The 25,489-nt window shown below is 40.3% G+C and overlaps 1 protein-coding gene across 3 annotated transcripts in view; it reads right to left on the reverse strand.

Moving 5' to 3' along the window:
- Neurl4 (neuralized E3 ubiquitin protein ligase 4) overlaps nt 1–25,489 on the reverse strand; it is a 508,598-nt gene that overhangs the window by 60,419 nt on the left and 422,690 nt on the right. For all 3 annotated transcript variants that reach the window (XM_071695559.1, XM_071695560.1, XM_071695561.1), the window contains one exon: nt 7,412–7,569. In XM_071695559.1, the coding sequence (XP_071551660.1) occupies nt 7,412–7,569 (158 nt within the window). The remainder of the gene's footprint in view (nt 1–7,411; nt 7,570–25,489) is intronic.

Below are 25,489 nucleotides of genomic sequence, written 5' to 3' on the forward strand. Positions count from 1 at the left end.
GGGGGTGACTATGTTGTCGTTTAGTTGGTAAGGATATTCACCATATTCAATGTATGTATGGACCATGGTGAAGTGCCTGAGGATTGGCGGAATGCATGCATAGTGCCAATGTACAAAGGCAAAGAGGATAAAGGTGAGTGTTCAAACTACTGAGGCATAAGTTTGTTGAGTATTCCTGGGAAATTATGAGGGAGGGTAGTGACTGAGAGGGTGAACGCATGTACAGAGCATCAGACGGGGGAAGAGCAACGTGGTTTCAGAGGTGGTAGAGGATGTGTGGATCAGGTGTTTGCTTTGAAGAAAGTATAAGAAATACTTAGAAAAACAGATAGATTTGTATGTAGCATTTATGGGTCTGGAGAAGGTATATGATAGGGCCGAAAGAGATGCTTTGTGAAAGGTTTTAAGAGTATATGGTGAGGGAAGTTGCTAAAAGCAGTGAAAAGGTTTTAAGAAGGATGTACGGCATAAAAGCAAGTAGGAAAAGTGATTGGTTCCCAGTGAATGTCAGTTTGCAGCAGGGGTGTGTAATGTCCCCAAGGATGTTTAATTTGTTTATGAATGGGGTTATTAAGGATGTAAATGCAAGAGTTTTGGAGAGAGGGGCGAGTATGCAATCTGTTGTGGATGAGAGGGCCTGGGAAGCGAGTCAGTTGTTGTTCGCGGATGATACAGCTTTAGTGGCTGATTCGTGTGAGAAAATGCAGAGGATGGTGACTGAGTTTGGAAAAGTGTGTGAAAGGAAAAAGTTGAGAGTAAATGTTCAAAGTTCAGTAGGGTTAAGGGACAAGATAATTGGGATGCAAGTTAGAAAGGAGAAAAGTGTTTCAGATATCTGGGAGTGGACTTAGCAGTGGATGGAACCATGGAAGTGGAAATAAGTCATAGGGTGGGGGAGGGGGTGAAGGTTCTGGGAGCGAAAAAGAATGTGTGGAAGGAGAGAACTTTATTCTGGATTGCAAAAATGGGTATGTTTAGTCGCCTTCTATGATACTTGGGAAATACGTGGGAAGCATTCATTCTCTCCTATCCCCGGGGATATATATGAAGGTGAAATTGCACTTCAATATGAGTTCATATAACTTTACTTAACACGTAATCTTTTATAAATGTGGCATGACATGTTTCGTGGTGACAATCCTCCTCATCAGGTGCCAGTACTTAACAAAGTTATTTAAATCCCAACATCACATTTGGTTCCTGCTGTACAACACCAATCTATCTAGGCCTAACACTATCAGCTATGTCTGGTTGTAACCCTTATAAAGGAGAGTGATTATGGAGGGTCAGGTGGCAAGGGTTGACCAGGGCAGTTGGGTGTGTCATGAGCAACTCTTTTTCAAGTTTTCGTGTTCTGTTAATTCACGCACAATGATTTGGTTAAGGCAAGGATGGGCTTTAAAACTGCCTGGGGACAAATTAAAGTTCTCAGTATTAGCAATTACAACAGATTCAATGACATTTTGCATAGCATAATTAGCAGAGAGGTATAAAATAACAGGACAATGACAATGTTTAGCTATAGCATTTTTGTGGTCATCCCTCCATACTGATTGTTGATGCCAATAACACGAGTCCATTACAGTCTTACCAATCAAGCATACATAAATATATTCACATTTAACATTTAACAGCATAAACACTCCCAATTGTTGCACAATTTGGCCTATTATTTACTAAGGTCTTGCTGATGGTGTTATTGTACTGGAAAGCAACATTACAAGAACTGTTTTTTAGAACATGCCTTAAATCAGCTTTGGGAGAACAGGGAACGCTAAATGTTTAGACTTATTCTTATTTGTCACATGTATAGAAAAATTACATGTTAAATATAATTGAATGAACACCTACTGAAGTGCGATTTCACCTTCATACTATCATCACGGACAAGTGTGATCATCATATCTACATATATATGGGTACAATTGAAGGAATAGTAGGTCCAAAAATGTTATATGGTTGCGAGGCATGGGCTATAGATAGGGTAGTGCAGCGGAGTGTGGATGTGTTGGAAATTAAATGTTTGATGGCAGTATGTGGTGTGAGATGGTTTGATCAAGTAAGCAATGAAAGGGTAAGAGAGATGTGTGGAAATAAAAATGAGTGTGGTTGAGAAAGCAGAAGAGGGTGTGTTGAAATGGTTTGGACATATGGAGAAAATGAGTGAGGTAAGACTGACAAAGAGGATATGTGTGTCAGTGGGGGAGGGAACAAGGAGAAGCGGGAGACCAAATTGGAGGTGGAAGGATGGAGTCAAAAAGATTTTGACTGATTGGGGCCTGAACATACAGGAGGGTGAGACGCATGCAAGGAATAGAGTGAATTGGAACAATGTGATATACCAGGGTCGACGTGCTGTCAATGGACAGAGCCAGGGCATGTGAAGTGTCTGGGGTAAACCATGGAAAGGTTTGTGGGGCCCGGGTGTGGATAGGGAGATATGGTTTCGGTGCACTACACATGACAGCTAGAGACTGTGTGAACATGTTTGGCCGTTTTGTCTGTTTCCTGGTGCTACCTCGCCTAAGCAGGGGGTAGTGGTGCTGTTTTCTGTGAGGCAGGGTAGCGAAAGAAACAGATGAAGGCAAGCATGAATATGTACATGTATACATATTCATGTCTGTGTATGTGTGTGAATAAGCATGTATATGTGCGTATGTGGGCGTGTATGTATATATGTGTGTATATGAGTAGCTGGGCTATTCTTCGTCTGTTTCCTGACGCTACCTCGCTGATGCGGGAAACAATGATTAAGATTAGTAATAATAATAATAATAATAATAATAATAATAATAATAATAACAATAATAATAATAATTTTTTTTTTTTTTTTGCTTTGTCGCTGTCTCCCGCGTTTGCGAGGTAGCGCAAGGAAACAGATGAAAGAAATGGCCCAACCCACCCCCATACACATGTATATACATACGTCCACACACGCAAATATACATACCTACACAGCTTTCCATGGTTTACCCCAGACGCTTCACATGCCTTGATTCAATCCACTGACAGCACGTCAACCCCGGTATACCACATCGCTCCAATTCACTCTATTCCTTGCCCTCCTTTCACCCTCCTGCATGTTCAGGCCCCGATCACACAAAATCTTCTTCACTCCATCTTTCCACCTCCAATTTGGTCTCCCTCTTCCCCTTGTTCCCTCCACCTCCGACACATATATCCTCTTGGTCAATCTTTCCTCACTCATTCTCTCCATGTGCCCAAACCATTTCAAAACACCCTCTTCTGCTCTCTCAACCACGCTCTTTTTATTTCCACACATCTCTCTTACCCTTACGTTACTTACTCGATCAAACCACCTCACACCACACATTGTCCTCAAACATCTCATTTCCAGCACATCCATCCTCCTGCGCACAACTCTATCCATAGCCCACGCCTCGCAACCATACAACATTGTTGGAACCACTATTCCTTCAAACATACCCATTTTTGCTTTCCGAGATAATGTTCTCGACTTCCACACATTCTTCAAGGCTCCCAGAATTTTCGCCCCCTCCCCCACCCTATGATCCACTTCCGCTTCCATGGTTCCATTCGCTGCCAGATCCACTCCCAGATATCTAAAACACTTCACTTCCTCCAGTTTTTCTCCATTCAAACTCACCTCCCAATTGACTTGACCCTCAACCCTACTGTACCTAATAACCTTGCTCTTATTCATTTACTCTTAACTTTCTTCTTTCACACACTTTACCAAACTCAGTCACCAGCTTCTGCAGTTTCTCACATGAATCAGCCACCAGCGCTGTATCATCAGCGAACAACAACTGACTCACTTCCCAAGCTCTCTCATCCCCAACAGACTTCATACTTGCCCCTCTTTCCAAAACTCTTGCATTCACCTCCCTAACAACCCCATCCATAAACAAATTAAACAACCATGGAGACATCACACACCCCTGCCGCAAACCTACATTCACTGAGAACCAATCACTTTCCTCTCTTCCTACACGTACACATGCCTTACATCCTCGATAAAAGTTGTTAGAAGCAGTGAAAAAAAAAGAAATATATATACAAATCTTCACCTTAGCCTCCACAAGATAATGATCAGACATCCCTCCAGTTGCACCTCTCAGCACATTAACATCCAAAAGTCTCTCTTTCGCGTGCCTGTCAATTAACGCGTAATCCAATAACACTCTCTGGCCATCTCTCCTACTTACATAAGTATACTTATGTATATCTCGCTTTTTAAACCAGGTATTCCCAATCATCAGTCCTTTTTCAGCACATAAATCTACAAGCTCTTCACCATTTCCATTTACAACACTGAACACCCCATGTATACCAATTATTCCCTCAACTGCCACATTACTCACCTTTGCATTCAAATCACCATTCACTATAACCCGGTCTCGTGCATCAAAACTACTAACACACTCATTCAGCTGCTCCCAAAACACTTGCCTCTCATGATCTTTCTTCTCATGCCCAGGTGCATATGCACCAATAATCACCCATCTCTCTCCATCAACTTTCAGTTTTACCCATATTAATCGAGAATTTACTTTCTTACATTCTATCACATACTCCCACAACTCCTGTTTCAGGAGTACTGCTACTCCTTCCCTTGCTCTTGTCCTCTCACTAACCCCTGACTTTACTCCCAAGACATTCTCAAACCACTCATCCCCTTTACCCTTGAGCTTCGTTTCACTCAGAGCCAAAACATCTAGGTTCCTTTCCTCAAACATACTACCTATCTCTCCTTTTTTCACATCTTGGTTACATCCACACACATTTAGGCACCCCAATCTGAGCCTTCGAGGAGGATGAGCACTCCCCGTGTGACTCCTTCCTCTGTTTCCCATTTTAGAAAGTTAAAAAAATACAAGGAGGGGAGGATTTCTGGCCCCCCGCTCCCGTCCCCTCTAGTCGCTTTCTACGACATGCGAGGTGAAGAGGGTGGTGAGAGTAAGTGAGCTTGGGAAGGAGACTTGTGTGAGGAAGTACCAGGAGAGACTGAGTACAGAATGGAAAAAGGTGAGAACAATGGAAGTAAGGGGAGTGGGGGAGGAATGGGATGTATTTAGGGAATCAGTGATGGATTGCGCAAAAGATGCTTGTGGCATGAGAAGAGTGGGAGGTGGGTTGATTAGAAAGGGTAGTGAGTGGTGGGATGAAGAAGTAAGAGTATTAGTGAAAGAGAAGAGAGAGGCATTTGGACAATTTTTGCAGGGAAAAAATGCAATTGAGTGGGAGATGTATAAAAGAAAGAGACAGGAGGTCAAGAGAAAGGTGCAAGAGGTGAAAAAAAGGGCAAATGAGAGTTGGGGTGAGAGAGTATCATTAAATTTTAAGGAGAATAAAAAGATGTTCTGGAAGGAGGTAAATAAAGTGCGTAAGACAAGGGAGCAAATGGGAACTTCAGTGAAGGGCGCAAATGGGGAGGTGATAACAAGTAGTGGTGATGTGAGAAGGAGATGGAGTGAGTATTTTGAAGGTTTGTTGAATGTGTTTGATGATAGAGTGGCAGATATAGGGTGTTTTGGTCGAGGTGGTGTGCAAAGTGAGAGGGTTAGGGAAAATGATTTGGTAAACAGAGAAGAGGTAGTAAAAGCTTTGCGGAAGATGAAAGCCGGCAAGGCAGCAGGTTTGGATGGTATTGCAGTGGAATTTATTAAAAAATGGGGTGACTGTATTGTTGACTGGTTGGTAAGGTTATTTAATGTATGTATGACTCATGGTGAGGTGCCTGAGGATTGGTGGAATGCGTGAATAGTGCCATTGTACAAAGGCAAAGGGGATAAGAGTGAGTGCTCAAATTACAGAGGTATAAGTTTGTTGAGTATTCCTGGTAAATTATATGGGAGGGTATTGATTGAGAGGGTGAAGGCATGTACAGAGCATCAGATTGGGGAAGAGCAGTGTGGTTTCAGAAGTGGTAGAGGATGTGTGGATCAGGTGTTTGCTTTGAAGAATGTATGTGAGAAATACTTAGAAAAGCAAATGGATTTGTATGTAGCATTTATGGATCTGGAGAAGGCATATGATAGAGTTGATAGAGATGCTCTGTGGAAGGTATTAAGAATATATGGTGTGGGAGGCAAGTTGTTAGAAGCAGTGAAAAGTTTTTATCGAGGATGTAAGGCATGTGTACGTGTAGGAAGAGAGGAAAGTGATTGGTTCTCAGTGAATGTACGTTTGCGGCAGGGGTGTGTGATGTCTCCATGGTTGTTTAATTTGTTTATGGATGGGGTTGTTAGGGAGGTGAATGCAAGAGTTTTGGAAAGAGGGGCAAGTATGAAGTCTGTTGGGGATGAGAGAGCTTGGGAAGTGAGTCAGTTGTTGTTCGCTGATGATACAGCGCTGGTGGCTGATTCATGTGAGAAACTGCAGAAGCTGGTGACTGAGTTTGGTAAAGTGTGTGAAAGAAGAAAGTTAAGAGTAAATGTGAATAAGAGCAAGGTTATTAGGTACAGTAGGGTTGAGGGTCAAGTCAATTGGGAGGTGAGTTTGAATGGAGAAAAAGTGGAGGAAGTGAAGTGTTTTAGATATCTGGGAGTGGATCTGGCAGCGGATGGAACCATGGAAGCGGAAGTGGATCATAGGGTGGGGGAGGGGGCGAAAATTCTGGGAGCCTTGAAGAATGTGTGGAAGTCGAGAACATTATCTCGGAAAGCAAAAATGGGTATGTTTGAAGGAATAGTGGTTCCAACAATGTTGTATGGTTGCGAGGTGTGGGCTATGGATAGAGTTGTGCACAGGAGGATGGATGTGCTGGAAATGAGATGTTTAAGGACAATGTGTGGTGTGAGGTGGTTTGATCGAGTAAGTAACGTAAGGGTAACAGAGATGTGTGGAAATAAAAAGAGTGTGGTTGAGAGAGCAGAAGAGGGTGTTTTGAAATGGTTTGGGCACATGGAGAGAATGAGTGAGGAAAGATTGACCAAGAGAATATATGTGTCGGAGGTGGAGGGAACGAGGAGAAGAGGGAGACCAAATTGGAGGTGGAAAGATGGAGTGAAAAAGATTTTGTGTGATCGGGGCCTGAACATGCAGGAGGGTGAAAGGAGGGCAAGGAATAGAGTGAATTGGAGCGATGTGGTATACCGGGGTTGACGTGCTGTCAGTGGATTGAATCAAGGCATGTGAAGCGTCTGGGGTAAACCATGGAAAGCTGTGTAGGTATGTATATTTGCGTGTGTGGACATATGTATATACATGTGTATGGGGGTGGGTTGGGCCATTTCTTTCGTCTGTTTCCTTGCGCTACCTTGCAAACGCGGGAAACAGCGGCAAAAAAAAAAAAAAAAAAAAAAAAAAATATATATATATATTTTATATTTTCATATTTTTATATTTACCCACTGTAAAATTGGAAGAAGTACATTAGGCAGAGATATATAAGTGAAAATAACAAAATTATTATTGAAATTCTTACCTCTGAGCCAACACTGCCTTGACCTGCTGCTGGCAAAGACAGATGTGACATGTCTAAGTACTGTGACACAGAGATGAGAGACTGGTCGTGTCTGATAGGGTTGTGCACAATTGTCACTTGAGCACACTGCCCATACAGATCAATCACGGGCCAAAGACCTGCAAATAATCATGCACAGTCTCAGTGAACTAAAGTTGATGGTGTTACATTTTTGTTTCCCTTCTCTGTATCTGGTCTACGTTCCAGACATTAGAAGTAAAAGTGCATCTAATCAAGACACTTACAGACATTAAAATTTTATATGAAAAAGGATAGAGCTTTTCTCTCAAAAACTAATACAGGTGGTACCCAACTTACGAATGTCTGACCAAAGAACATCTGTACTTAAAAACAAGCTCTAAAAAAACAAGATTTAATTACTAATCTGAGATAATTACAAACCATGGAACTGTATTTTTTTTCACTGAATCTTGCTTAATGTTCTATCAAATATAAATACTTACTTTGAAATATGATATCTAATATGTTAATACAATCAGGTGTAGGTATTTAATCTGATTTTAAGCATTTCTTTATACTTTCCAACTTATGAACTAGGTCCAAGAACATAACATGTTCATAAATCAGGGACCTTCTGTACAGCACACATTGCCCTTGCTCATTAAATTCATCAGGTGTTCAACATTGAACATCAAATACAATAATGTTAGTCTAAAGCCCTTCAGAATTATCCTGATTTTATTACTGCACAATACCGCAGGCTATAGAAACATCAGGCAGTGGATGGCAGTGGACTGAGATAAAGGTGAGATAAGTAAGAGGCATTTATTCCTGTGGCTGCTTAATGATTTTATCAATAATGCTGTGTGGGAGGTCATGCACCTACTTTCATCTGAAGGCAACTCAAAAGCCCTCTGCTTGCCAAAATGAGCCATGTTCTTTTTCAAATATTTCCAAAATAAAACAAAATATGATTTAGGCTTTAGGAACTTAAAGAGCTTTTCTCTCCAAAGTAATGTCTTGTGAGCATGAGATATTCTACAAGGTAATCTCTATGGACGTCAAGTTTAGGATTTTTCCAAAGCTCAAGTGTTTCTGGTTGGGAAGCACTGGCCTCCTCCATCTTTGCTATCCTGTCCATTCAACCATGGTAGTGGTAGCTCATTAATCTAATCCAGTACTCTGTGGTCTAGTACGTTTTGAATCTGCCACCATTAGTTAAGTCTGTGGATCTGCCACTTGGGTGGTGTTGTTAGCAGTGCTTAGGCACCAAAATCTGTTAACACTGCAGCCGAACTAATCAACATCCCGGTTAATTTCATATATTCAGCTGTATCTTAGCCCTTCAGGATGTCATCCAAGAGACTAAGAGGTGAAGAAGATGGTGCTAGTGCTAACATGTTTAAGCATAAATAAATATCTATGTTTGAAAAGGTGGAGTTACTGAAAAATTACATAAAGGAGCTTCTGCAAAGACTGCGCGAGTACTCTGAGATCGGATCATCAACAGTGCATGACTTAAGGGTCAATTTTTGTTTTCCAGCATTTTCTGTGGTCTGGCAACAGCCAGGTCCCAAGGTTGCCAGATTAAAGAGGCACAACCTGTACCAATCTGGTCTAACCTGGTACCAGCTCCATAAAAGCATTCAATTTATAGTCTTTAGCTTGCCATCCAAAGATAAGTAAAACATAAAATGGGAACTAGGCAGCCTTTGATGTTAACACAAAATGAACCTTTGATGTTAACACAAAATCTACTATCAGTGAAAAGTAAAAGCTCTTTATATGATCTACAGCCTAAATATGAAAATCATATCGATATTCTAATAATGATGAGGAATAGATTGCTGCATAACATCACTCACACTATTATGTTCTTTCTCTTTAGTTACCTTAATTAACTTATTCAGGCTAAAAACAGACATTGCTTGATAATCTCTTGAACAGCTCAACCGTAATGACACGTTACAAATCAGTATTACAACTACACCTTGTCACCACTATCTTGTGCTCCACCATCTGGTGATTCACCTATACATTCATGAAAAAATACATAATGTAGACACAGATGAAAATAACGTTTCAGTATGACCTCCTCAAAACCCCTATAACTATGACTGGAAAACACTTGAATGAGCAAGATGCTCGTGCATGAACATCATTAGCTTGGAAGTAAAGTTGCATGTCTTACAGGGTTCTGATTTTGGTTAGTGTGGTGCTGAAACTGCCAGAGCTCTTGGCTTGGCCACTAAATTAGTTAGAACAGTTCCTGAGAATGCCAATAAAGAGGGGTAGGGTGCCAATAAAGTTACACGTTTTGATGCAATGAAGGTCATTCACACCATAAATGAAGCCAAGGAGAATATGGAATGCAGAATGTCCAGACTGAGCAGAATCAGAATAGACAAGACTTGCCTGTACTTAGTTTAACATACTCTTACTGCAAAAATATCAAAATGGTTAGTTTCTTTATCAAGCCCTTTAGTTGGTAAGGTATCAAATTCTAATATCATGAACAATGTAGCTTTAGTCAACAAGCTAAACAATATCAATGTTAATTTTGATTTCAAACTAGTTAGCTTTGATGTTTCCTCACTTTTCACTAAAGTTCCAATTGATGACCTTACTCTTTGAAGATGTATTTCTTATTCACATTCCTAGATTAAAGATGCATCTATGCTTTACTGCATTATTTTTTGAGTTGATTATAATCACCACAGGTTGAATTTCTAGGAAAGGATCCTGGTGTTACAAAAGGCCTCTTTCAAAAGGTTCTTGCAGCCCAAGGCTGCACTACTTCCTGTACTAGGGAAATGCAGACTCCTCTGGAGTGTGAAGATCTTTAGTAAGACAGTATTCCCAGTGACACTGCCTCACTAAAGGTGACTTTTCACTTACACTGTAACCTCGAGCAGTAAGTCTGGAAACACCTACTACATGTTTTCTTTGCATTTTACTTATATCTTTGTTAGAAAATTAGGTTGAAAAATCCATCCCTATAATGTAAACCCTATATCCCATTGAATTTTAAAGTAAAATGGGATCCACTATCTCCTGATTCTCCTAGCTTGCATTTTCCAGGAAAGTATCTCCCAGTGTTAAGTGGGGACAAAGTGTAGGTGCTCTGTATGTTCAAAAGGTAACAGAAATGCAAGTGCAACACCAGAAATGTATAAAATTCCTGAAATCCTACCAAGCTAAATATAGTTTAATAACATAAGAAAACTATGTAAATTAATCATCTGAATCATTCATGCATTTTGCAACCATCATTATACAGCAGCACACATACACTTTGATAGATAGTCATGTCCACAACTAATTCACACATAAAAAGTATTGTATTGTTGACTGGTTGGTAAGGTTACTTAATGCATGTATGATTCATGGTGAGGTGCCTGACGATTGGCGGAATGCTTGCATAGTGCCATTGTACAAAGGCAAAGGAGATAAAAGCGAGTGCTCAAATTACAGAGGTATAAGTTTGTTGAGTATTCCTGGGAAATTATATGGGAGGGTATTGATTGAGAGGGTGAAGGCATGTACAGAGCATCAGATTGGGGAAGAGCAGTGTGGTTTCAGAAGTGGTAAAGGATGTGTGGATCAGGTGTTTGCTTTGAAGAATGTATGTGAGAAATACTTAGAAAAGCAAATGGATTTGTATGTAGCATTTATGGATCTGAAGAAGGCATATGATAAGAGTTGATAGAGATGCTCTGTGGAAGGTATTAAGAATATATGGTGTGGGAGGCAAGTTGTTAGAAGCAGTGATTGGTTTTTATCGAGGATGTAAGGCATGTGTACGTGTAGGAAGAGAGGAAAGTGATTGGCTCTCAGTGAATGTAGGTTTGTGGCAGGGGTGTGTGATGTCTCCATGGTTGTTTCATTTGTTTATGGATGGGGTTGTTAGGGAGGTGAATGCAAGAGTTTTGGAAAGAGGGGTAAGTATGCAGTCTGTTGTAGATGAGAGAGCTTGGGAAGTGAGTCAGGTGTTGTTCGCTGATGATACAGCGCTGGTGGCTGATTCAGGTGAGAAACTGCAGAAGCTGGTGACTGAGTTCGGTAAAGTGTGTGAAAGAAGAAAGTTGAGAGTAAATGTGAAGAGCAAGGTAATATATTAGGTACAGTAGGGTTGAGGGTCAAGTAATTGGGAGGTAAGTTTGAATGGAGGAAAACTGGAGGAAGTAAAGTATTTTAGATATCTGGGAGTGGATCTGGCAGCGGATGGAACCATGGAAGCGGAAGTGGATCATAGGGTGGGGGAGGGGGCAAAAATCCTGGGAGCCTTGAAGAATGTGTGGAAGTCGAGAACATTATCTCGGAAAGCAAAAATGGGTATGTTTGAAGGAATAGTGGTTCCAACAATGTTGTATGGTTGCGAGGCGTGGGCTATGGATAGAGTTGTGCGCAGGAGGATGGATGTGCTGGAAATGAGATGTTTGAGGACAATGTGTGGTGTGAGGTGGTTTGATCGAGTAAGTAACGTAAGGGTAAGAGAGATGTGTGGAAATAAAAAGGGCATGGTTGAGAGAGCAGAAGAGGGTGTTTTGAAATGGTTTGGGCACATGGAGAGAATGAGTGAGGAAAGATTGACCAAGAGGATATATGTGTCGGAGGTGGAGGGAACGAGGAGAAGTGGGAGACCAAATTGGAGGTGGAAAGATGGAGTGAAAAAGATTTTGTGTGATCGGGGCCTGAACATGCAGGAGGGTGAAAGGAGGGCAAGGAATAGAGTGAATTGGATCGATGTGGTATACCGGGGTTGACGTGCTGTCAGTGGATTGAATCAGGGCATGTGAAGCGTCTGGGTAAACCATGGAAAGCTGTGTAGGTATGTATATTTGCATGTGTGGACATATGTATATACATGTGTATGGGGGTGGGTTGGGCCATTTCTTTCGTCTGTTTCCTTGCGCTACCTCGCAAACGCGGGAGACAGCGACAAAGAACAAAAAATAAAAAAAGAAAAGAAAATATATATATGATTCATGGTGAGGTGCTTGAGGATCGGCGGAATGCGTGCATAGTGCCATTGTACAAAGGCAAAGGGGATAAGAGTGAGTGCTCAAATTTCAGAGGTATAAGTTTGTTGAGTATTCCTGGTAAATTATATGGGAGGATATTGATTGAGAGGGTGAGGGCATGTACAGAGCATCAGATTGGGGAAGAGCAGTGTGGTTTCAGAAGTGGTAGAGGATGTGTGGATCAGGTGTTTGCTTTGAAGAATGTATGTGAGAAATACTTAGAAAAGCAAATGGATTTGTATGTAGCATTTATGGATCTGGAGAAGGCATATGATAGAGTTGATAGAGATGCTCTGTGGAAGGTATTAAGAATATATGATGTGGGAGGCAAGTTGTTAGAAGCAGTGAAAAGTTTTTATCGAGGATGTAAGGCATGTGTACGTGTAGGAAGAGAGGAAAGTGATTGGTTCTCAGTGAATGTAGGTTTGCGGCAGGGGTGTGTGATGTCTCCATGGTTGTTTAATTTGTTTATGGATGGGGTGGTTAGGGAGGTGAATGCAAGAGTTTTGGAAAGAGGGGCAAGTATGAAGTCTGTTGGGGATGAGAGAGCTTGGGAAGTGAGTCAGTTGTTGTTCGCTGATGATACAGCGCTGGTGGCTGATTCATGTGAGAAACTGCAGAAGCTGGTGACTGAGTTTGGTAAAGTGTGTGAAAGAAGAAAGTTAAGAGTAAATGTGAATAAGAGCAAGGTTATTAGGTACAGTAGGGTTGAGGGTCAAGTCAATTGGGAGGTGAGTTTGAATGGAGAAAAACTGGAGGAAGTGAAGTGTTTTAGATATCTGGGAGTGGATCTGGCAGCGGATGGAACCATGGAAGCGGAAGTGGATCATAGGGTGGGGCAGGGGGCGAAAATTCTGGGAGCCTTGAAGAATGTGTGGAAGTCGAGAACATTATCTCGGAAAGCAAAAATGGGTATGTTTGAAGGAATAGTGGTTCCATCAATGTTGTATGGTTGCGAGGCGTGGGCTATGGATAGAGTTGTGCGCAGGAGGATGGATGTGCTGGAAATGAGATGTTTGAGGACAATGTGTGGTGTGAGGTGGTTTGATCGAGTAAGTAACGTAAGGGTAAGAGAGATGTGTGGAAATAAAAAGAGCGTGGTTGAGAGAGCAGAAGAGGGTGTTTTGAAATGGTTTAGGCACATGGAGAGAATGAGTGAGGAAAGATTGACCAAGAGAATATATGTGTCGGAGGTGGAGGGAACGAGGAGAAGAGGGAGACCAAATTGGAGGTGGAAAGATGGAGTGAAAAAGATTTTGTGTGATTGGGGCCTGAACATGCAGGAGGGTGAAAGGAGGGCAAGGAATAGAGTGAATTGGAGTGATGTGGTATACCGGGGTTGACGTGCTGTCAGTGGATTGAATCAAGGCATGTGAAGCGTCTGGGGTAAACCATGGGAAGCTGTGTAGGTATGTATATTTGCGTGTGTGGACGTATGTATATACATGTGTATGGGGGTGGGTTGGGCCATTTCTTTCGTCTGTTTCCTTGCGCTACCTCGCAAACGCGGGAGACAGCGACGAGGCAAAAAAAAAAAAAAAAAAAAATGTAAGGAGTAATACGAAGTTTGCAAATACGTAGCAAATCACCTGAGGTAAATAGGGATGAATAAAGCCAAGAAAATCATCTACCATTAGGAGACAAGGAAAAACTTTTACTTCCCCCACAATAGCAATTTCATGGGTAACTAAATCCAGCTGGTTAGCTATATATCATGTTACTCTAAATTACACAGTCAGGCTTTGGTTGCTCCTTGTTATACAGATGTATTTGTTATGTGAATCATGCGAAACAAATATGAAATTCACTGGCCATCTGATTAGGTATCAAAATGGCTGCAGGGAATTACAATATTTCATACAGCAAAAGAGAAGTTCAACACTGAATTAAACTACCACAAGATTCTCATAAAATCCAGAACAGCTAGCAGTTATGAATTTATCATCTCTTACAAGACATTCTTGTCCATGATGAGATGATAAGGTTCATATTCTTATAGGAACAAATCAAATTCTGACTGCTACTGATCTAAAAATATTTTCAAACTTCTACTTTGAGCCATATGATAGCTTCAACTGAAAAATTCATATCTCAGATCTCAAAATCAATTGTAGGAGGTAAGGAACAGGCAAGAATATAATTCTTTTGGTGTCATCCATCTTCTAAAAACACTTTTTCTTACACTAAAATTTTCTTTGATATATTATAACCTGCAACCTCTTAACAGAGTTTTCTGTTCACTCCAGTGCAAAACTTCTTTTTTTCAAGTTGTATAGTAGCATTCTTATCCTTTATAGTAGCATTCTTATCCTTACATAATGAGAGGTTAACAATACAAAAGTAAATTCAGGCATGCAAAGTCCTCAAAAAGTTGTGCGATCAATATAATAAATAAGTGAAGTGTTGCTGCCAGGCTCGTTTTATCATGATTTTTTCTACCTTCTATATTTGATAGATCTTTTATTATCTTTTATTTTTATCAGTACAATATGTACATAAACTCAATGAGTAACATCTATATGGACATCATACATACATTTACATCTTTATACACGTTTGCCATTTCCTGCATCATTGAGGCAGTGCCAAGAACAGATGAAGAAATGCCTCATTCTCTTACATCCTCTCTCTAGCTCTCATTTTTGATGCACTTAAACCAAAGCCCCCTACTCACAACCAGGAGTCACACACTTTTCCATGTTTTCCCCTGACTGCCTCATATGCCCTGGTTCAGCCCACAGAAAGCATATCATCCCCTGTAAAACATATTGCTCCCATTCTCTCTTTTCCTTGCATGCCTTGCACCCTCCAGCTTGTTCAGGTCCCATGCCTTCAAAGCATCTTTCATAGGATCTTTCCACTATTTCCTTGGTACCCCCTTTTCCTTGTTCCCTCCACTTCTGACATGTATACCCTCTTAGTCGTCCTTTCCTCACTCACGCTCTACATAGGTCCAAACCATTTCAGCAAACCCTCTTTGGCTCTCTTATACATACCCACCTTACTACCACATATTTCTTACAATGATAAAGAAATAATGCTTTCTGATCCATACATGTTAACTTAAGAAATATTAGACCCTTATATAGGGTCAATTTTTTTCTTCTAAAATATTCTCTTCCAATTTAGGGGTGTGTCTAATACACCAGATGATCTCATATGCCATATAATATGGTTATATGCTACTTACTAACTTACTTCTTGCCCTAGGAGACCCTTCTATTTTTGTGAGGCTCCTGCAGCACTTAGAAGATGACCACATCCAGTGGTTGGGACCACAGGTCACAAGAGTTGTGATATGGGTGCAACTATGTGCTGAGAATGCAGGGCAATTGAGAAGTAAGTGCTTTCTTTATGGTAAATGCATCATGGGTATCAAAGGCCTTGTAATGTGCTGAAACAGTATTTGCAGCGTTACAAGGCTGGGTGATGCCCAGAGCACAGATGGTAGAATGTGACTCATGCTTTTTCTGGGAGTGTGGTTTTTGATGGGTGTATTTTTGGTGGGCTGGAGTTTAAGACTAAATTTGAGGTCAGTTGTTCAGTCCTTGCTGAGTTGGTTTGGTGTGAATGCGTTTTGTTGGAGTTCTATTGAACTGGAATTCTTTTTTATTTTTGGGGGGTTGGTTGGTTGGTAATATGTCAAGAGTAGATGTTACTGAAGGATAAGGCATGGGTAAGCATCTTATTCTTAATGGGAAGTTGGTGTCAGCAATAAAAAAAAAAAAAAGTTCAGATGGAAGTGGTCTAGTGCTGTTACACAGAATGGAGTGCTGAGCATGTTGAGATAGGAATGCAGTGGGAGGATCTTTGTTTCACTGAGGAGGAGCTGCATGTTTGTGTTTTCTAGACAAACCCCTGTTTGTTCTGAGTGCACTATTTTGTGTGGTTTGCAGCTCTGTTTTATTTGCATTTCAGAGGGTGAAACACCTGGCATTTGAGGCATACTTTAAAGTGGAACAGATGAACTGTTTGTAGAGTGAAGGATTCTTTTGTTCAAATTTGGTGCCAGTTAGTGTTCTTAAGGCATTTAGTTAGCGTGTTGCTTTTGTGCTGATGTCAATGATGTTGGGAGTGAACATCATGTGCATGTAGTATGTGATGCCTGCAATGTTTGATGTTTTCTTCAGTGACAACAACTGTCCATTAAAGGTGACTGAATGGTGTGAGCTGGGTTCATATTTGTCTGGGCTTAAAAGTGACTGAAGACTTCTCTGGAACTACAGATTTTCTGCTTTTGACGAGCCATTGTTCTAATTGTGTAATGTAGTGCTGCGTGTTTGTGGTGTCAGGGTACTGTGATAATTCATATCTTTTTCATAAATGTTCAATATTTCTCATGATAGTGAGGTTGTGCTAGTAAAAGATGAAGAAATGACCTCATTCCATCACATTCACTCTCAAGGTTTTATTCATAATGCAGCAAAATCAGAGCCTTCTATCTACAATTAGGCCCCACAAACCATTCTGTGGTTTCTCTTGAAACCTTCTTATGTCCAAATAGATTCAGCCCATTGACAGCATATCGTCCATTGCAAACCATATCACTCCTATTCGCTAAATCACTTGGCTCTTGCTTGCCTTGCACCCTCCTGTATGTTCAAGTCTCAAACCTCCATAGGATCTTTCACTCCATCTTTCCACCTCCCCCTTGATTCCTCCTTTTCCTTGTTCCCTTTGCTTCTGACAAGTACACTCTCTTAATCATCCTCTCCTCACTCATCTGCTTCATATGTCTAAACCATTACAGCATACCCTCTTCAGCTCTCTCATACAAACTTCTCTTACTATCACACCTCTCTCTTACTCTGTCATTTCTTACTCAATCAACCCTCCTTACACCAAATCTTGTTCCCAAACATTTCATTTCCATCACATTCACCCCATCCTTTACAATATTGTCTATGGCATATGTCTCATATCCATACAGCACTGATGGGACTATTATACCAATCTTTGCCTTTAAAGACAATGACCTCTCTTTCCACATATACCTCAATGCATTCAAGACCTTTGCCTACTCACCCACCATATGGCTTGTTTCAGCTACCATGGTTCCATTTGTTGCCATGTCCAATCTCAGGTACCAAAAATACTTCATTTCTTCAAGTTCTCTCTATTCAAACTCACACTCCAAATAACTTGTTTCTTTTCACTTCTAAATCTAATAACCTAGCCTTTATTTATATTCACTCTAAGTTTTCTCCTTTCACACACTCTCCCAAACTCAGACACCAGCTCCTGCACTTTCTCACTCGAATCTGCCGATAGTGCTCATTAGCAAACAAATGACCCACCTACCAGGTTTCCCTAACCCCAGCAGACTACATACCTGCTTCTCTCACCTCCACGACCTTTGCATTCAACTGGTAACAGACATCAACATAGCATTTGTCACTCTCCTCTAACACATACAAGAAAAGAGTATCCTTCACCATTATAACAGAAAGTGGTTAGCCAATTTCATAGGTAGTTGCTGTGCCAAAGTCACTCACAACGGCTTCACCTCTAAAATACTTAAACACCTCAAGGGAGCTCCTCATGGAGCAGTTCTTTCTCCAACATTTCAATCTCTTCCTATATGACCTCCCAATACCTCTAACAAATCACAACATGAAGGTTCATTCTTAAGCAAATGACATCATAATCACATCAGAAAACTCTGACATACATCATCAGCATAACATTACATACTTGGAACAAAGGCTCACCATGAACAGAATGTCTGCATTTCCATAGAAGACTTCAATCACTCTGTTAACCCTTGACAGACATGATTCCAGCTCACAACTTCCAGTCACCTTGAAAGGACAGTCTCTCCCAATGAACAAAACATCAACCATTCTAGGCATTGCATATGACAAATGATATTCACTCCCTATATCAATAACATTAATACAAAAGCAACACACAAATATAATGCCTTCAGAACACTGACTGGCATCAGATTTAGACATGAAAAAAGGATTGCTCAACATACCTAAAAACAGCTCATCCGGGCCACTATTAACAATGCCTCACCTGTCTGATCTTCCACCCTCTCTAAAGCAAATATAACATAGCTGCAAACCACACAAAATAGTGCAATCACATTAAGTATTTGCTGCCAAGCAAATCAAAAACAAACAATACCCTCACAATGAAAAAAAAAATCCACCCAATACAATCCAACCTTAACATGCTTTGCAATCAATTCTCAGCAACAGCCCTAAACCCCTCCCAGCCAGAGTGCTTTATAACTAACCGCTAACCCCCAAGCAGAAATAAAAAGCTCACTTCTGCCTCACACTTCAGTAATCTCTACTCACAGATCCCCCTTCCCTAAACAAATGTAACACTGACAAAGCATATACACACCAAACTAACCTAACAAGCATTAAACAACCAACTTACCAACTCAACCCCATCCCATCAGACACCACACCCCCCAGTCAAACATGATTCACACTCTCCCTTGTACACTCTAGATATCATCCATCAATACAACACAAAAAACACTGTTTCAGCATATCCCAAGATCCTTCATACCCACAATGCAACAACATAAAGAAAACAATGAGCACTCACTATTCAAATGCTCTGTAGTCTGAATGCAAACCCACACAATCACAACACTTTATAACCTGAGATTCTCACCAATGGATATGGTCAGCTCCCTGAGTGCTGCAGGAGCCTCATAAAGCTAGAAAGGATCCAGGAGCAGAAACTAAATATGTATATGCAGAAGCAAGGAAATTTTGGCTATGCCATCAACATCTACCTAAACTGTAATATCTCCCTCTCTCATGCCTGGAGGTGTGGAGAGGAACTGAGCATTGTATGTGCTGTGGAGGCTTTTAGTACCAATGTACACCCTTCCCTTATCTCCAATTCAGGCCCCAGCCTTAAAACTGGGAAGGGAATCTTAACTCATAAATAAATGGGTGAAGAAGTAGTGGTTGGTAGGCAGCCATCAACCAGGGAGATATATTGCCGGTACTATCTGCCAGGGTAACAGGAGGGATAGTAATGGCTGTGCAGTAAGCGAGCACTTAAGGGGTTGTCAAGCTGCACTTCTATGATCCATGAAGCTGTCTTTACTTTCTTCATCACCCACATGTAGACTGCTAGCATTCTGTCCATGAACACAATCTCTCTTTATCACACAAAACACTTGACAACACTTAACTGACACAACTCACTCTTTGTAACTCCAGGTTTTCCTGTGGTGAGCGCCATGCGTTAGCCCTGCCTTTTGGCAAAATGTTAGGAACAATAAACAGAAGTAGTAGGATGGAACATAAGACAAAAGCATTAAGTAGAAGTAGTAGGTAGGAACATTAAGTAGGAGCATCAGGCAGGAATATAAGGAAGACACATTAGGTACAAGTAATCAGTAAGAACATTTGGTCGGAGTCTATGAAAATACTGCACTATAGTTGTCTTCTGCCACTGGCCTGTAAGGGGTAAGGCACTAAAGGCTAAGAAGTGGCAATGGAGTTCACCAGTCATAAAGACTCATTTACAGTGGCCATCCCCCTAAGGGACTTCCTGAATGCAAAAGGCAGCAGATAGATAGATAAAATGATAGGGGTTACCCAGGCATCATACATGTGTGGATGGAGTTGTTAAAGGGCTAAGGAGTGCCACGTATTCATCTTCTACTAAGACTGGTTGTATCTTATCAAGTCCCACCCTGGGATCAACATCATAAATCCCTGAGAAGTAAAATACTGATACAACCAAACACAAAGGAATTCAAACAGCAACAGACAAATGAGTCGTTTTGGGATTGAGTGATAGTGGAAGAGATCAGACATTCAAGAGATCAGTATGGTAATATGAGAAAAGCATACACATGATTTAGATAGAAATACTTATAAACTTTGCAGGTAACTTTAGGACGTGCAAATAGCGTCAGTTGTGGACTTGAAAGTGAAATGCTCACCAAGCCAATTTTCAAATGTGTCTTAAGTGCTTATTTTCAAATGTATCTTAAGTGCTGCATTTAACTACTCTACCTGGTCAAAAATTCTCTTTGTAAAAAAACTGTTGAAGAAAAAGTACTTTACCTCACTCAAAGTAACATGAATGCACATGATAAGTGAAACCAGGCAATCCAACCTCCATTCCTAATGATTTACAGCAGATTATCTCCTACCCTACCCATATACCTGACCTCTGTGACCACTCTCCAAATATTCTGGATTTGTTTTTCCACCTCTAGTCCATCCCACTGTAAACACAATCTTGCCCTCAACTGGTTCATCTGATCACACTCTCATAAATGAATCTATTCTAACGGTACCTTCCCCTCCAGCAGCCCCTTCCAAGCGGAAATACTGGCACCTGAACAAGGCTGACTGGAATAACTTACATAACTTCTTTTCTGACATTCCTTGGGTAAATTACTGTCTCTTATGTGGTGATGCTTCTGCCTCCGCCAAATGCAAAGCAGAGTTTATTCTTGCAGGAATGGAAGCCTTTCTCCCCTCTTCCTCCAAGACCACTTCTTCATCCAATCCATGGTTCAACCGTTCCTGTTGTGAGGCAATTCAAACAAGGGACCAGGCATATCAGGCTTGGAAAAACTCTCCTTCCTTTGTCTCCCATTCAGCTTTTATCATTGCCAGTAATTGCTGCAAGCATGTAATCTGAGAGGCAAAGCATTCCTTTATTCAAAGGAAATGTGATAACCTGTCCACGTCATCCACAGATAGGTCTTTCTGGTCTTCAGCTCTGGGCATCTCTAACATCTGTTGCTCTATCTTTCCTTCACTTTTCTGATGGTACTATAGCTGTCTCTCCTGCTTACAAAGCAACTCTCTCTGGTTCCTGTTTCTCCTCCAACTTCACCTTGGATGAATCTGACATTCCTTCAACCCCTGATGCTCCTCTTACTAATTCTATGCCTCTTCCTATAAACTCTTTTCAGACTATCCAAAAAGTGCTTCTTTCTCTGGACAAAAGCAAGGCTTATAGTCCTGATGGCATCAATCCCTGTGAAGTGAAGAGTGTGCCTCTGAACTTACAACTGTGCATGCTCATCTGTTCTGTTTCTGCTTAAAAAACAAAACTTTCCCTTCTCCTTGGAAACGTGTTGATACAGCCCATCCCTAAGAAGGGTGACCATTCTGATCCCTCTAATTATCGTCCTATTGCTTTGACATCTACCATTTGCAAAGTCTTTGAATCCATCCTCAACTCCTTAAACACCTCAAAAATCAGTCTCCTCTCTGATCACTAGCATGGCTCACATAAGGTGACATCCACTGGTGATATTTTTTTCCTATCTTACTAATGTGTGGTCATCAATCCAGAAAGATTTCAGGGAGTCATGTGTAGTTGCCCTTGACATACCTATGGCTTTTGACAGGGTGTGGCATTGGGGTGTCTTCTCTAAGCTCCTCTCTTTTGGCTTCCCACCTCATTTTACTCATATCTAGCTAACACTCCACCCAATCTATCTCTGCTGCTGTTGATGGATCAGCCTCCTCCTTTCCTTCGTCAACAGTGGTGTCCCTCAAGGTTCTGTCCTGTCCTCTACACTTTATCCTTTTTTTTCAATGACTTCCTCTCCTCCAGAAATAATCCAATGCACTCATACGCTGATGACTCAACAATGCATTCCTCCACATCCTTCCAATTCTGCTCCCTCTCCTCTCACTCGTCCTGCATTTTGTCTTGACAGCCTCCAAAGCTAAATGTCTACACATCTCTTTATCGAAAATCCCTCACAACTCTCGCCTCTCCTTTGACATTTCTGTAACTCCAACTCATGACTCATTAAACATATTTGGTGTTATTGTAACATCCACTCCTTCTTGGAAACCCCACATTACAGGAATAGTTAAGTCTGCCTCTAAGAAACTAGGTGTCCTGTTTAGATGTCGAAAGTACTTCTGAACAGATGCTCTGTTTATACAAGGGACTAATTCGTCCTTGTAAGAAGTACTACTTTCACGTTTATGGTGGTTCTAGCTCTGTATCCTTACTTGACGGAGTTGAGTTGAAAGTGGTCTGACTTATAAACTGTCCCAGGCTAACTTCCAAACTTGACCCACTTGCCCTACACTACAATGTTGGTTCACTTTCCTTCTTCTATAGGTATTACTCTGGTTTTTGCTCCCAAGAGCTGGCTACTTGTGTGCCCCCACCACTAGTTAGACCACATAATACTCAGGATGCTGCTGTGTCACATGATTATTGTGTGGCCATTGGCAACTCAAGGGTGGGCAGTTTTGATACTTGCTTCTTTTCATACATGTCGAAGCTTTGGAACTCTCTACCTTCTCATGTCTTTTACAAAACCTATGACCTGACATTTCAAGACAGGTCCTTCAAAAATTAATATATCCTTTTTCTTGTCTCTTCTTTTTCTGCTTCATAATTCTCTCTTCATTTTAGTTAAGGCCTGGTCTTGATGTAGACTTTTGTCAATGACTGGAGCCTTCAACAAAAAATGAACAGCAGCTCCTTTGTTTGTTTCCAAACTTGACCCACTTGCCCTACACTACAATGTTGGTTCACTTTCCTTCTTCTATAGGTATTACTCTGGTTTTTGCTCCCAAGAGCTGGCTACTTGTGTGCCCCCACCACTAGTTAGACCACACAATACTCAGGATGCTGCTGTGTCACATGATTATTGTGTGGCCATTGGCAACTCAAGGGTGGGCAGTTTTGATACTTGCTTCTTTTCCTACATGTCGAAGCTTTGAAACTCTCTACCTTCTCATGTCTTTTCCAAAACCTATGACCTGACATTTCAAGACAGGTCCTTCAAAAATTAATATATCCTTTTTCTTGTCTTTTCTTTTTCTGCTTCATAATTCTCTCTTTATTTTAGTTAAGGCCTGGTCTTGATGTAGACTTTTGTCAATGACTGGAGCCTTCAACAAAAAATGAACAGCAGCTCCTTTGTTTGAGATTAACAAAGCCTTTGCTAATTCTGAATATCTGTATCACAAGGCACCTCTTTACCTGCTCCTCTTTTCTAAGGTAACTGAGTGTAAGTTGTACAGCTGGCTATCATACAATTTGATTCTCAGTCTGGGAATTGTCTTGGTTGCTTGCTGCAGTAATCTCTCCATTCTGTCCATGTCTTTTTTCAAGTATAGTAACCAAAACTGAACACAGTATATAAGGTAAGGATGCACCTATGATTCGTAAAGAGTGAGGATCATAAGCTATTTGCCTTTTATTTACTACTTCTATGCGCTGTTTACTTGGCTTTAAGTCATCTGAGATTATCAAAGCTAAGCCTTTTTCCTTATCTATCTTTTGTTCACAGAATTCATACTGCAATTTGTCATTTGCTTTTACTACGCACATACAAAATTTTGCATTTAATGATGTCAAAAAACATTTGCCACTTGTATGCCTAATCAATCAGTTTACCTATGTCAGTTTGAGGCTATATACACTTAGTGTCTATTCTTCATTCATTTCCTGGATTACTATCATCTACAAATTCTGTCTTACAAAATCCCCATTAATTAGGTCATTCATATACATAAGTGAAAGAACTGGCTCTAAAACTGATCATTACCTAATCATTCTGTAGACTGAGCATATACATCCAGTAAATCAAGTTTCTGACCACCAAAGTACAATGCCATGTAAACCAAGTGACTTACCTTTCACTGGTAAACTTTGATGTGGGACTTTACTGAATGCTTTCTTAAAGTCTAAACAGATGACATCAGTTGCTTTACTTTCATCATAATGTTGATTACATCATAAAAGAAATCAAACATATTTGTCAGACATGAACAAATTTGCTGAAAGCCACATTAAGACTTGTTCATTACATGATGATTTTAATTATTTACAATCTTGTCTCTAGTAATGGTTTCCTTAAGTTTACTAACTATAGCCATTAAACTAACCAAGTGATAATTTCTGGGCAGGGAATCATTACCATATTTTGAATATCGGTGTTACAATGGCTAACTTAAAATCCTCAAGAACCTTTTCCTATAGAAAGTGTTTCCTTGAAAAGATCAGTCAAGGGCTTAACTATCTCATTTTTTGCTTGTCATTGTCCTTCGATAAAACTTATCTGGGCCTTCTGCTTTTTTTTATCCTCAATCTTATTGCATACAGTGCCAATAGTTGCGTACACAACTGTTCAACATGTGCACTATATAAATGATCAAAAATGATTTTAAGCTCAATTTATTTGATTTCTCAATCTTATATGAATAATACTAAAAAGTCTTCAGATAATAGCTGTCAAATGATTTCCAACATTAACTTTTCAATTATCAAATGGGCAAATACTTCTGAGCATAAAAAACAGCAATATATTTCTAGCAAGAGGATGTATGCAAGCTCTGATTTTGGCGCATTATGCACATGAGTTAGAGAGAGGCTGTGAACACCACAGGGCATTTCATATATTCCTTGCTCTACATCACTAGAGCAGGAAGTGAAAAACAAGTGTGAAAAAATCTAGCAAAGCAAAGTACTGAATCTAATTATAAATACACTAGTTTCCAAACTTTAAAATATTTCACTCACAATTCCCTAACAATCACAAATGCTAAATATATATCAAACAATTTCAGCCTTACAACTCAAGAAACTGCTAGGTTCAGGAAGCAATTTTAGGAAGACTTAAAAAGACTTGTTTCCAACATTACCCTCTAACCGCTGGCCATGTGCCATTATATCAATAAAAAGTTGACCAGAGAAAAAATCTTCAAAATCTTCAGTACAACTATACACCTGATTTCTTTTTAAGTAAAGAGTATCATCCTTATGCTACTAAAACAATATCTATGGTTCTTAAATACCGCAATCTTTTAAATCCTTTGAGTTATGCCAACAGGAATTAACAATAGGTAAATACAGTCGATATTTCTATCTACACGAAAATGTACAAGCAATATGCTAACCAGTTACAAAATTAAATAATTCCAGCAATGTTAAGCAGCACAAATTTTAATAGCCAAATGCATTCATGTATATCAAAACTATAAAAAATTGTGTGGTGTGAGGAACAACTTACAAGATCTCAGCTTGATGGTAACTGTGAGACAGTTTGATAAGTTTATGAAATGCACAATACTCA

The sequence above is a fragment of the Panulirus ornatus genome, chromosome 58, assembly GCF_036320965.1.
Source record: "Panulirus ornatus isolate Po-2019 chromosome 58, ASM3632096v1, whole genome shotgun sequence".
NCBI classification, from domain to species: Eukaryota; Metazoa; Arthropoda; class Malacostraca; order Decapoda; family Palinuridae; genus Panulirus; species Panulirus ornatus.